The 13,144-nt window shown below is 45.6% G+C and overlaps 1 protein-coding gene across 3 annotated transcripts in view; it reads right to left on the bottom strand.

Annotated features, from left to right (window-relative positions):
• Window positions 1–7,260: 7,260 nt before the first annotated feature.
• RPUSD3 (RNA pseudouridine synthase D3) overlaps window positions 7,261–13,144 on the bottom strand; it is a 62,430-nt gene continuing 56,546 nt past the window's right edge. For 2 of the 3 annotated variants that reach the window (XM_086939290.1, XM_086939291.1), the window contains exons 10-11: window positions 12,093–12,232; window positions 10,717–11,052 (exon numbers count right to left, since the gene is read on the bottom strand). In XM_086939290.1, the coding sequence (XP_086795416.1) occupies window positions 10,861–11,052; window positions 12,093–12,232 (332 nt within the window). In that variant the 3' untranslated portion in view covers window positions 10,717–10,860. Of the gene's footprint in view, window positions 11,053–12,092; window positions 12,233–13,144 lie in introns of all 3 variants that reach the window. The other variant, XM_086939289.1, reaches the window with a different exon arrangement.

The raw sequence follows: 13,144 nt of genomic DNA on the forward strand, positions 1-13,144 counted from the left end.
CAGCACCACACTATAGGCAGCACCTCCTCCGTAGCCACGGTAGGAGGGGAGACAAAACCAGTGTCTGGCGAGGTGTCCAGACCACTGGCCTCCCCTAGGTCACCTGTCCAGTCCTGATAAGACTGGCACTCCTGTGCCAGAGGGTCCTCAGACCCCTCCCAATCCCCCTCGCCACCCATCTCCTGAAACTCAGGACCAAAGGGGCTGGGTCATAGAAGTAGAAATCTCCCATCGGCGTCGAGAGCGGCGCCATACCCGAATCCAGGGAGGGATCGGGGACGGCGCCGGAGGCGACACCCTGAGGGCCGGCGTCGGCGAGGTCGTAAGGTCGACCGGCGATGACCCGGATCCGGAACCAGATCCTGCAGGGGCCTGCGGCGCCGGGACCGAAGTCACCGGAGGCGTTTGGACCGAAGCACCCCTCGGCGTTGGGCCCGAAGCACCCGACCCGCTGGGGCCCCCAGTCGGGGCCGCGGAGCCAGACGGAGGAGTGAGCGACCTCATGGCCGTGAGGAAGGCCTCGATCTCCTCCGGCGTCGCGTTCTGCCCAGGGCATGAAGCAGGCCGTGACGCCCGCAGCTCCGGCAGAGCAGTGAAGGCGGTGTCACCCGAAACCCCGGCCGGTCACGCAATCGTCGGGGGAAGTCGGAAGAGCGATGACATCTCTTCAGCTTCTTGTGCTTACCTGAGGACTTCGAGCCCGAAGACCGAGGACGACTCCCGGAGCTATGGTGGCTCCGACCCCGCTACCGGTCCCTTGACCTCCTCGCGGACCGGGACCTCGAGAGGCGCGGGGCTGACTGCCGGAGCTCGAGTCGCTTGTGGGACCGCTCCCGTCTAGCTTTGGACGTCAGGGCCCGGCAGTCAGAGCAGGCCTTGTCGTCGTGGTCGAGGCCCAGGCAATGAAGACACCGGCGATGGGGGTCAGTAACGGACATCAGTCGGTCGCAGTCAGCGCAGGGTTTGAACCCGTGCATCCCTACCGGCACCGTCGGAGTCGTTAGACTTCGAGAAAGGATCAAAAATGATCGAAAAAAGTTCGTCAAAAATTGACTAAGGATACCACTTTTTCCGGATCGGCGCTTGCTGGCACGGAAAAAAGAAGAACTGGCGGCAGCGCGCGAGGGCGGCATCTAAGTATTCCGGCGACGTCATCCCGGCGCCAACGACGCCGACGACTGACGCGGAGCTGCAGACGACGCCTACCGACGCGCAAGGGTACTGCTACGCAAAAGTTTCCGGATCCAGTCTGATGCTTGGGGATATTCTAAGGTAAGGAATCTAATACTAACCTGTTTCTTTCAGATGCCTATATATGAGTGAACAGGAATAGTCTTTCACCAAAAGGTTAAAAAAGTATCAGAGAGTGCCTTGTTAAAATGGAGCAAGGCCTCAGAAGTAGCTGGACTAAGCTGCAAAATTTCTGTCAGGATGTTTATTTTGTTTTCGAGCGAAGGTAGCTGTAAATTTACAACCTCAGCTTCTGTTCGTGGCCCAAGTAGTGAGTCAAACTTGCCACATGAGAGGTATTAGTCTCACTGCCCTCTTGCAAATCCATGTAAAAAGCATCATCTGTGTAGCGAGAGGGGACAAAGCCATCCCCACTACCACCTACATCTTGGGGCTGTCCCTTTGTAGCAGGGAGGTCGGGAGGGAAGTACACATTGACCCGGTTTCGGACTGGTGGAACCCTAACTCACGTCCTACCTCTCTTTCATCGACTCAGGACTCGTGGGAGACGGACCCAGCCAGCTGGTGGGAAAAGCACGACCCACAAGGAGAGGACTGTACCTTTTACGGGGCCGGCTTCGAAGCAAAGACCCGCCCCCCTGCAGCGTCACTGCTATGCCAGCCAATCAGCAGAGAGGATCTGTACCGGCCCCTGGATGACGTACAACCAATGGAGCTGCTAAAAATCCCGGAAGGAGGAAGAGCGGTGTGCATCGACACTGAGGCGGAGAAGAGTGGAGAGCGAGCCCTCGTGGAGAACAACGGAGACGAAGTGGAGGAGGTCGAGAGAAGCGCGACGAACAAAGGAGCAGAGCCAGGAGGCCAACGTTTCCGCTCAGCGCCCAGCCACGCTCGCGGAGGAGTGTGGCTCTCCCAGGTGCGTGACCGGGTTACTGGGTGGCTGGGGAGGCGGGGAGCCTCCGTGTAAATTTGTACAAAGCCCTTTTTTCTGCCTGCCTGTCTATCCCTTCCTCTATTCTCCCCCCCCTCCAAACCGTCTCCTCCCTTCCTAACCTTACCTAGCATCAACCCCACACCGAGCACTGACTGTAGAGTAGAGCACAGGTGTCCTCACTTTCCCCCGGTTCCTAGTGGGATATCACCATTTACACGAACAGCTTACTGAGAGTGTTCTTTCTATCCTCCCCGCATGTGGCGCTGGAACACCTCAAGGGAAGACGACCGAGCCGCCAGAGAACAGGAGCGCCGTCGTGCAAGTCCCGGAAGAACCAACACCCTAGCTGACACCTTGGATCCGGCAGTCCTAGCTCGAGAAAGACTCACTCAGAGACGTAAAAAGACATTCATAAAAATAAAACCTTCTTTACCACGCTCCCGAGTCAGTGTCCCTCCTTCTGAGGCGCCACACCCTTGCTCGGAAAAAGATGCAAAAAAATAATAATGGAGCCTGTGCTAGCATAGAGGCAGTAGGTTAGAGTCAGCAGCATGCCAGCTCTTTAGGTTCACAGTGGTGGGATGGTGGTGAGTCTCCACTTGTTATGCTTGTGCTTGGACTTTGACTTACTAGAGAACCTTGAGCATGATGTTGACTGCTTGCAGGAACGGCCTCAGAAGATAGAGTCAGTGACCACAACTTAGAGCGGGACTTCTTGTGAGAAGTACAGCTTCGCTTCCCAGTCCTGAATCTCCTTAAGGTTCATGACTTAGTCATGGCCCAAGCCCAAACACCAAAGACACAATTGTACGGCATCTGTATTCTGCAGTCACAGCACAGTAGGAAACCTGTAGTGGTGGGGGTGGGGGGAGGGGGATTATTCTCTAGCACACTATAATGTGTTCTTAGTGGTCATGGGAGGGCTGACAAAATTAGGAGTGCAGCTCTGAATCCACGTCAGAAGGCATGGAAAGAAAGGAGATGGTGTCATCACGCAAAGGGAGATGCTTGTATGCGATTCAGCTCCATCATTTCTGGGGCGGTACAGAGCCAGTACAGAGATACACGGGGCCACCTAGTGGCACCCAGGAGTACTGATGAAGAAAAGTCTCCGGATCTTATCTGGCGCTTGGGGAGTAGTCCACAGTGAGGAATCCGCAATTGAAAGTAAGCATCAGATTGGCCCTAATTCGCCTAAATAGATCTCACATACTCCTAAATGCAGCTCCCGGGAAAGTTCCAAAAGAGATAGAGACAGAGTCTGAGGCACCTCCAAAAAATGATTGCAAAACTATTACAGAGTTATCAATTCTCATACATTGCCAGATATGAATCAAGTTGGGTGGAAGTTCTCACTTGCAGCAGACAAAATGTCACACCTGGTGGGAAGGGCTAAAACCAGAAATGTAAATATGCCTCACTAAAGAGCTCTGATTTGTATAGAGCAATTCCAGGGAGCTTTAGTGGCTTCAAATCAAAACACTAGACTACGCGGAGGAGCATTCATCCAGATCTCATCATTTGATGCAGGAGCTGCATAGGGCACATCAGGCTACTGATCCTCTACTTTTGTCAAGTACTTTAGTAACGTTTAAGTACTATTCAATCTATTTTACTTTTATTTAGATTGTTTTATCATTCCACTGACGTCACTTCATGTTGGCCTTTGATGAAGTATGTGCAGAATCACTTACTGTGAATTCATCTAATATGTTGATTTGTTCTCACTTTTAAGAGTTTTAAAAACTTGAGATCTCTGGCATTTTGATAGTGTCAGATGCACTGCTGCTGAGTGGGCCAGTGTCATGTGTGAAACTTTCTACCAGCTGTAGGAAGCTGTCTCTGTATATACAATACCAAAGAAGGGTATAATGAGCACAGGGTCCAGTGGATCACCAGAAGCTTACTATTTGTGGTAGTATGGCGAGCAGTAAGGCTTTATCAGAGGGTAGTGTTAAGCATTTATTGTAAACACTCCGGCAAGAAATGAGGTCATACACTCAAAGACTGAACTCAGACCAATTGGTTGTATAAAAATATTTCTTTACTTGTATTTTTTTTTTTTAGAACAAAGCAGGACTTGGTACAGGTAAGTAAAATGGTACTTTTCAAAACAGGTTGATAAGAATATGCAAACTGGATGAAACTATTACAGGTTTGTAGGATATTCAAAGACAATAGATATTTGTAATTACTTTGCGATAACTTGTTAGATTACTCGGAGTACTGTTTCTATTCACTGGGGTATGTCTAGATATCGCACTTGGCCATTTCCTAGAAAAAGGTAAGTAAAACATGTTTGTATTAAAACTCAGTTGCTTAGGTTTCCATACAAACACAACTCAACACTTAAAACTGTTTTAGAGGAAAAACAATCAATGCAATCCTATTGAGGAAAACGTGATTATCGGTTTGCACATAAGCAATCATTCTTGAAGGTTGAGTTTCTGCGATTAGAATAAGGGTTCCCCCTAGGGTCAAGGATGCACTCAAAGAGCACCCTCAGCGGCACTAGGGCAGCAGAGTGCAGAGTGCTGAGGCCCAATATTAGCCTATGGGGCCTTCGGTTGATGGGGAAAGCTATGGTTAATTCAGGACAAAGGTGCACCCACAGCTGCACAGGGGCAACAAGCAACAGGGCAAACAACGGGTGCCCTGTTGTTTTCAATGGGAGATTTCCAGTCGGTACAAAGACTGCAGGTACGGGCAGAGATGTTTCCTGGACACACAACCACCAGTTGGAGTGGTAAGTTGGGATGCAGGGGGATACCTGGACACCGTAGTTTGGGTCTGGTCTGTATTCCAGAGTAAAGCCCATTCCCTTTAGGGAGATGGACCACCTCAAATGTTTGGGATTCTCACCTTTCATTTGCATTAGCCATTTGAGAGGTCTGTGGTTAGTTTTAACTGTGAAGGCCTCCCTCTGAACGGCACTCCAATGCTGCTCCCTGGGGAGTAACATCCTGCTTATAAAAGCAATGGGCTGGTCTTGGCCATCCTCATTGGTCTGGGATAGGACCGCTCCTATTCCTAGCTCAGAGGCATCAGTCTGCACAATGAACTGCTTGGTGTATTCTGGAGCTTTGAGAATGGGTACTGAGCAAATTTCCTTTTTCAGAGTGTCAAAAGCCTTTTGAAAGTTAACTGCCTAGTTTACTTTCTTGGGCATTTTCTTGGAGGCGAGTCCTATGAGGGGTGTCACAATGGATCTATAACCCTTCACAAAACTCTTATAATACCCAGTCACGCCAAGGAATGCTCTGACTTGGGACTGGGTTGTCGGAGCCTACCAATCCAGAATAACCTGGATCTTGGGTTGTAAGGGTTGCACTTGGCCTCCACCAACAAGGTGGCCCAAGTAAACAACTGTGCCCTGCCCTATCTGGCATTTGGATGCCTGAATAGTTAGGCCTGCAGTTTGCCGGGCCTCTAAAACCTTCATCAGGTGATTCTGCCAAGTGGAGCTAAATACAGCAATATCATCAAGATATGCTGTACTAAAGGTCTTCAGCCCAGCAAGGACTAGATTCACCAACCTTTGGTTCCCTACTCTGAGGCACCTCTCTGTAGGTCAAAAGCAAGCATGGCAAAAGGACATCCTATCTCCTTTTGAGTTTTTCAGGGAGTCCCATGATCATACTTTTCAATGTCTTGTTGAACCTTTCAACAAGACCATTGGTTTGTGGAAGGTAGGGTGTAGTAAACTTGTACTGCACTCCACACTCATTTCACATGTGTTTCAGGTATGCAGACATGAATTTGGAGCCTATCTGGCACCACCTCCTTCAGAAACCCTACCCTGGTGAAGACACCAATAAGGGTCTTGGCTACTGCAGGAGATGTAGTAGTCTTAAGGGGAATTGCTTCAGGGTACCTGGTGGCATGATCCACTACCAGTATAAACGTAATTCCTGAGGCTGTGGGAGGTTCAAATGGACCTACTATGTCCACACCTACCCTTTCAAAGGAAACCCCAACCGCTGGAATTAAGGTGGCCTTTGGGTATCCACCTATTTAGCCATTGACTTGACTGGTGACACAGGAGATGACAAACTCCTTTCATTTGTGGGTCATCTGGGGCCGTAGAAATGGCTGACAAGTCGGTCCCAAGTTTTGGTCTGGCCAAGATGCCCCATTAGGGGGATGTCATGGGCCGATGTGAGTAGGAACTCTCCAAACATCTGAGGAACTGCCACTCTCCGAGTGGCACCAGGGTTGTGGGCTCTGGCTTCAATATACAGGAATCCCTCCTCCCAATAGGCCATGTGGGATCCACGAACATCTCCCTTTTCCTATGCAGCAGCTTGCTGTCTCCGGTCTTCAAGAGTTGGACAGGAATGCTGTCCAAGACACATCTGTTCCCTAGTGGGTCCCCCTGGGCCTAGAAGCTCAACCTGGTAAGGTTCAAGTTCCATGGGCTCAGTTCCCTCTGGGGCTGACAAGTCCTCTCCCTAAGGAGAGGGGTCCTGAATGTTTATCTGTCCAGAAGCTGGTTTCCCATTCTTCTTGTCTTTTCTCTTGGAAGGTTGGGCCATTCTTCCATGCTCCAACACTTCTTGTTCACCCTGTGCTCAGCTCTGTGCTCTAGTCCCGACACACAAGTTTTTTGGTCGAGCCTGGGAACTGCATGCGCTGCTCACAGAGGCATGCTATATTCAGGTATGGACTTGAAGCTCCACCTAACTCCACCCATATTTTTCATTGGCTTGGGTCACTGTCCTTGGTGAATGCTGGCTTCTAATTCGTTAATAGGCTTGTTAATCCCTCCTTAGTACCGCCTTGTCTTCATTTGTAACTTCCCATGAGTACACCCAGTTACGTGTGTTGGTGCTCGATAGCCTTTACTTACAGCCTTCTAGCACTATTTTGTTAATTGCTTTTCACCACGTTCTCTCCTAATGCTATATATTTTTTTCTCATAGCTCGGCACGCCACAGTGGCAGCCACGCCTTTGGTTTATTTGCGGCGCCGAAGTTAGCTGCATGTTTTTTTTCTTTGATTTTTTAATGTAGCTTTTGTTTTTAAATTGCCCCATGCCGTGCTTTAATTGTTAATGGCGGCCACACCCCCTTTTTTTAGATGAGCTGAGTCTAAAGAAAGAGGCCGGCTGCCATTAAACTGAAAGTGCAGCATGTGGTGCTTTTGCAAACAACCATTTGCAATGCAATAGGTCCCACATTTTCAAGAGTTTTGTAAATGCGAGATTTACTGCATTGCAAATGCTTGTTACAATCAGGTATTGCTCTGTGAAAACCAATGTATCTCTTTCCATGGTGACACTGGCATCTGTATCCCTCAGGGCTTCAATTCTAGTCCCATTAATCCAGGGGTTACTGCAAATACTTTTTCAAGTTGGGAGGCCACATAACTAAGGTGGCAAATTCAGCTTCCCCTCCAGTGACTAAAACAGCTTTAGTGTGAACCCCGATTTGCTCTGGGCACACTGTTGATCCCATATGGAGATTGGCTACAGCAGTAATAACTGGGGGAGGACTAGGAGGCTTCTTGTTAGGACAAGTAGCATCTCCAGTCCGGTGTCCCAACTTCTAACAGTTGTAACATTAGGCCTTTTGGGGATCGATTGAACTTTTCCCTTTGTACCTACCAGTGGTCTGGGAAGAGCTCTGGGACCGACCCCCTGAACAGGTTTTTGAAGTCCTTTAGAACACTCTTGGTTTTTGTCTTTGGGGATCTGACCTTCTTTCCCCTGTGGAGGTTTGGTAACACCTTTCTTTAGGTCACCCCCAGTGGCTGTTTTTGTTACCCTAGTCTTGACCAAGTGATCTGCCCTCTTTCCCAGTTCTTGGGGAAAAATTAGACCCAGGTCTACCAGATGTTGATGCAACTTTCATTAGTGCAATTACTTAAAATGTGTTCCTCCATAAAAAGATTATAAAGCCCATCAAAATAATGCACATTATTTCCATTTAACCATCCATCCAGTGTCTTAACTGAGTAGTCTACGAAGTCAACCCAGTACTGGCTCTGGGTTTTGTGAGCCCCCTGAACCTAATCGGCTGTGACAGTCACAGTTTAGCAGAGTATTTAGAATTCCAAGTATCTCACAGGTGCAAACATTTTCACATATGTAACTGTAACAGGTGTACCTTTACACATACATAAACACCATACAAGCATGCATTTTCAATTTCTCCAATGAAGGAGTAACACCAGATCTCTCTCCATTACCACCCTGGATACAAAACTACCTTCCTCCCCATTCCCACCCCAGATTCACATTTTCTCCAGATCCCTTGACAGGGAAAACTCTCTGAACATGTCCAGGTTGGGGATGTACCTTGCCAAAGTTTGAAAGGACTTTGAAAAGACTCACAAATAACCTCAAACACAGTTTGCATGTCCATCTACTTTCAAACGCATTGCCACATTGGAATTTTCATTCCCCCGCTCTTTTTGATAAACTTTCTTAAAAATAAAAGCCCACTGTAACTTCAATGCTCTCATTTTAAGTGGCATCTTAATACCGCATTGGGTGGAAACAGGAAAACGCCCCTTGCTTAGGGTAAATAACACTACGCTTGTATGTGGAGACGGTGAAACCTCATTCGTTCCTGTTAAAGGTATAGCTCATACAGGGAAACTGGAATTATGTTGCAAAGGAGGGCTACATTTTGTGGCCGGGTCACTCAATTATGTGACCAGGAGAGGCAAATTAGGTACCTTATTGCAGCACTTTCGAATGTCATTTTAACATACATGAATGGTCTTGGCAAAAGGTACACCTCACCAATTTAACATCTGAATACAACAATCGGCTCTGTGGGGCAAGCAGCTAACCTTTAGGAAGAGACTGCTGCTGCATGGGATTACATGCAGTGCTTTTTTAGTAACTTAATTCTTTTGACAACTGCTTGCCCTTCCTTGAGGGTTAGTTTCTTTAGAAGTACCGCCAGTCATGTGGGGCAAGTACATTTATCAAGTTCCTGGGCATAAGAGAGTAGCAGCTGGAACACTGCTTTCACAAAGTCTGTATCTTCTTTATTACTCTGAAATTTTTATGGCCACAGATGCCTAATTGTATTGGACCAGTTGATCAGTGCAAGTATATATCTTTCCCAAAAAGCATTGCAGGGTCTGCTTAGCAGAACAACTGGGAGATCAGCCTTCCTCCATTTGAGAGTATATGTTATCCTGCTCTATTGCTCTATTTTGAGAGGACTCAAATCCTCATCCACCTCCCTCCTAGAGGCTCTTTGAGCATGACCCGCCCCTCTGGGGCAAATGTATTAAGGGTATTAACCTAAACATCACAACCACTCCAAAAAGTTAATGAACAGCTCCCATTAACTGTGTTGCACCTCACTGGCATGAAATGCCAAAGATGCCCTGTACATGTGCTGGCTTGTGAGCTCCAGCATATATGGCTGCCCATGTCCGTTAACTAGTCAATCCAAAAATCCCTTTCTCGTGTTCTCTTAGATATCCACTTATCTGTCCCACAGGCAGTTTCAATGCTCATCTAGCGTAAATATGAAGATTTTTTTAATGCATCTTACTCTGTATAAATCCTTCAAACAGAGTAAAGCGCTTCTGGCACCTCATTTAATCACAGGGTGCAATACCCAACAAGGAATTTTAAAGTATCATAGCCTGTTGTTTCAGCTACTCAGATGGCGGTCTTCTTTACTTGGAAAGGTTAATTTGCTACTGTGGTGAGCCGGTCTCCTCTCGCTGTAGAACCCCCTTCTTCCATAGGTCACAATCCAACCATTTCAGTGAATAAGTAAGGTCTGGGTGGCAGTTAACCTGCATGCATGGAGAGGGCAACTACGTCATCCCAATAGTGTTCTAACTTAGTAGCACATTTGGATAATGGAGTGTGTAATTTCCAAAGTATGTACTAATACAGACATTAGCTTCTTAGGAAGTCAGAGGGACTCCCCACAGAGGCTTAACTGTCAGACAATAGTCTACATAAAAAAATTGTTTATAAAACTTAATTTCCCTTTCAAAACATGCTGTGCAATTTGGTCAGATTTAGTTACATTGGGTCTGCCCGGCCACTGGGCTTTTTAGATAATGTTTTCTTCCTGGGCAAGTTTATATTTCTTTCCCACCTGTGCTACGATTTAAGGAAGCCTGTACTAAGGCCAACCTGATGGACTGAATGAGTACAAAATCAAGGACAACAAGCATTGTATAGTGTCCTCGAAAACAGGATCACACACAATCTTTGGAAGTTACAGAAGCCTCCATGCACCCTCTGCCTTAGGCTCCATTCACACTCTTGACTCAACAGACACTTAAGACCCAAACATCAGACAGGATGAGAAAGATCAGAAGGGATTCAGAAAGCTTATGGTAGGGATTCTGTTGAGTTTGGTGCAGCTGGGGTCTCCTTCATGGGTTCTTTTGATTTAAAACATGATTTCTGAAGTTCTTTATAAAAAGAGGTGTAAAAGCATTGATGCCCCACATCCTGTTGGTTTGTTGCTTGTCTAGCCCCTGCATATTTTGTAGATTTTTTTTCCTTCACGTAAAACCATTTGTGGATCTACTCGATGATCATGGTTGTTTTGTAACATAATAATGTTGTGACATCTATTTGAGAAAAAAAGGTCAAGCAAACAATGAATAAAAGCCATTTGTTTGAGGCAAGTAATTGTTACTCAGCAGATGTTGGACCACATCTGTAATATAAAGTAAATATTCCCAGATAAGACAATGAAACATGGAATCAATCCTCTCTGTGCAAAAATCCTTCAGAATTCAGTTTATTCTTGCATGGTCAGTCCTAGTAGCTCAAGAGTCCTTGTGAAAAAAGGTGGCAGAGGGGCGGTAACAGTGTGGGTGCTTCCAGATCCCCCATCTGGGATCAGTAGCTGGTGCAAATGTAGATGAAGCGGCATCCGGTGCATCTGCTGTTTTAATATGTGCATCTTCTGTAGTAGGTTCTCCTCCAGTACCTAGCAGACAAAGAAAAAGAAACAGTTAAGCTATTTTCACAAAACTCATTAATAAGGAATAATATACTGCATCCAATGAACCAAATATCCATTGACAGAGATGTTGGCTATGTCTTGCTTTTAAATATAGGAGCACCGAAAAAATTTAATTTGTTTTGCAAGGGCTTATTTAAAACCACAAAGTTTGGTATAACACAGTTACTTTGCTACTCTTGCTGTTTCAGGCTAATCCTTCCTTTTTGTGTCAGTTTAATCAGAAATAGGCATATGCCACCTAAATCATCCAGAAAGTCAACAAAATGTAATCTAATTAGTCAATTATATAAATCAATCAGAGAAAAGAGAACCATACCCTAGTTGAGAATAATAAGATACAGCAACTGCAAAGTTGTCCCATTTTTTTGCAACTGAGATCCTGTCGTAAGTCACTTTTTGAGAGCTTTTCTGGAAATAATCTGGAAACTATCTTCAACATCTCACAATGTTAAGTGAAGTAGCTTCAGAAAATGACATATGTACCACAGAGAGACATACAAATGTGCAAAAAAATGTGTGATTTCTATTTAGACAATCCCTTATTGGGGATAGCAGATAACACATGTACTAGTGTTAAAATACTTCTGTCCCTTGAAACATATAGTAATCTAAGCACGCTGTGTTGACTAATTTCTAATCCGATGCTAGTCATTTATGTCTCAAACTTTGGGCCCGGTTAATTGTCCACAACATTTATTCGCACTAAACTTAATATCTCTATATATTATCTTTGGACTCTGTTTTAGCAAGCTTTTATTGTTAAAATGTTTTTTATAATTTGTTTTTGGCTATAAAACTTGCGTCAAAAGCCATTAAATAATTCAAATCTAATCTTTACCTGTTGGTGAGTTGTTTCAGTTCAATACACAATAACATCGTACAAATATTTGGAAAATGGCCTCTACCATTGATGAAGAACAAAGGTCATTGTTGCAATTACACCTGGAGTATATGTAAAGTTTTCAGCTATATACAAACACAATATTCTATCGGTCATACTTTACCTGTGTACGGGGCAGAGCATCTTCAACAGGCAGAAAAATGGGCTGTCCCAGGACCTTTCCAACTCGAGCAGAGTAAACGTGGTCCCCGAGAATGGGAGAGAGCTTCATTGTGGCATGAACCTGAAGCTGACTCTGAAACGCTGAAATACAAGAATGAATGAGTAACAATCTGAAATACCAAATACCTCAGGCACAGTGAGTAAACAACTCTTGCTGCTTACATTCATTCAGTAGAGAACTTGTCCTAGTAGAATTAAAACACATTAGGCACTAATACACTATAGATATACAGAACACTGTTATTTAATCACATTGAAAATTTTTGGATGCTTTTAAAATCAGCAAATGAATCAGCAAAAATGACTCAAAATGTAGTACCAAACAAGTGCCCCACGTAAGGGGGAGAAAAGGAAGGAGAGAAGGTATTGTGCATCAAGTGAGGGTTGGTAAAGTGTAGGGAAAGTGGTGACATTCTATTCATCACCCAAATATTTACAGTGAAACACAGCTTTTTTTAAGCCACACAATTAAGTGATGAACAATGCATAGCCATGATTTAGAGTACTGTATCACAGTGAAAAACTGGCATGTGACAATGACACAGTCGACGTTTCGACCCCCAAGAAACAATGTAGGCTGCTTTGGTCCTTACGATGGGGTCTTCCTCAGGACAGAGAATAGGGCACCATAAACCACCCTGAACTGGATGGTATTGACGTTGTAGTTTGGCCGTAGGCTCCAAAAGACGGAGAGCGGATAAATGACACTTGGGGCATTCAATGTGAAAGTGATCCCTGTAAAACATCAATTACACCAGGGAATGTTACTGTATAATCTTAGGTCCACAGGACACAACTGTTCCATTTACGCGGTTGCCAAATCTAATTAGGTTGAGCACGATCGCAACTGCAGTGGAATTGCTGAATTTCTCAATCTGAAGTTTGTCAGAAGCATCCGTCTCTTGTCAAAGAGTAAATAAATTTAGCATTTTAGTTCTTGACAAAACAATTCTTTTATCAGGAAAAACAGGACAGCAAGACAAACCATATAAT

This window comes from Lissotriton vulgaris, chromosome 9 (genome assembly GCF_964263255.1).
Source record: "Lissotriton vulgaris chromosome 9, aLisVul1.2, whole genome shotgun sequence".
Lineage (NCBI taxonomy): Eukaryota > Metazoa > Chordata > Amphibia > Caudata > Salamandridae > Lissotriton > Lissotriton vulgaris.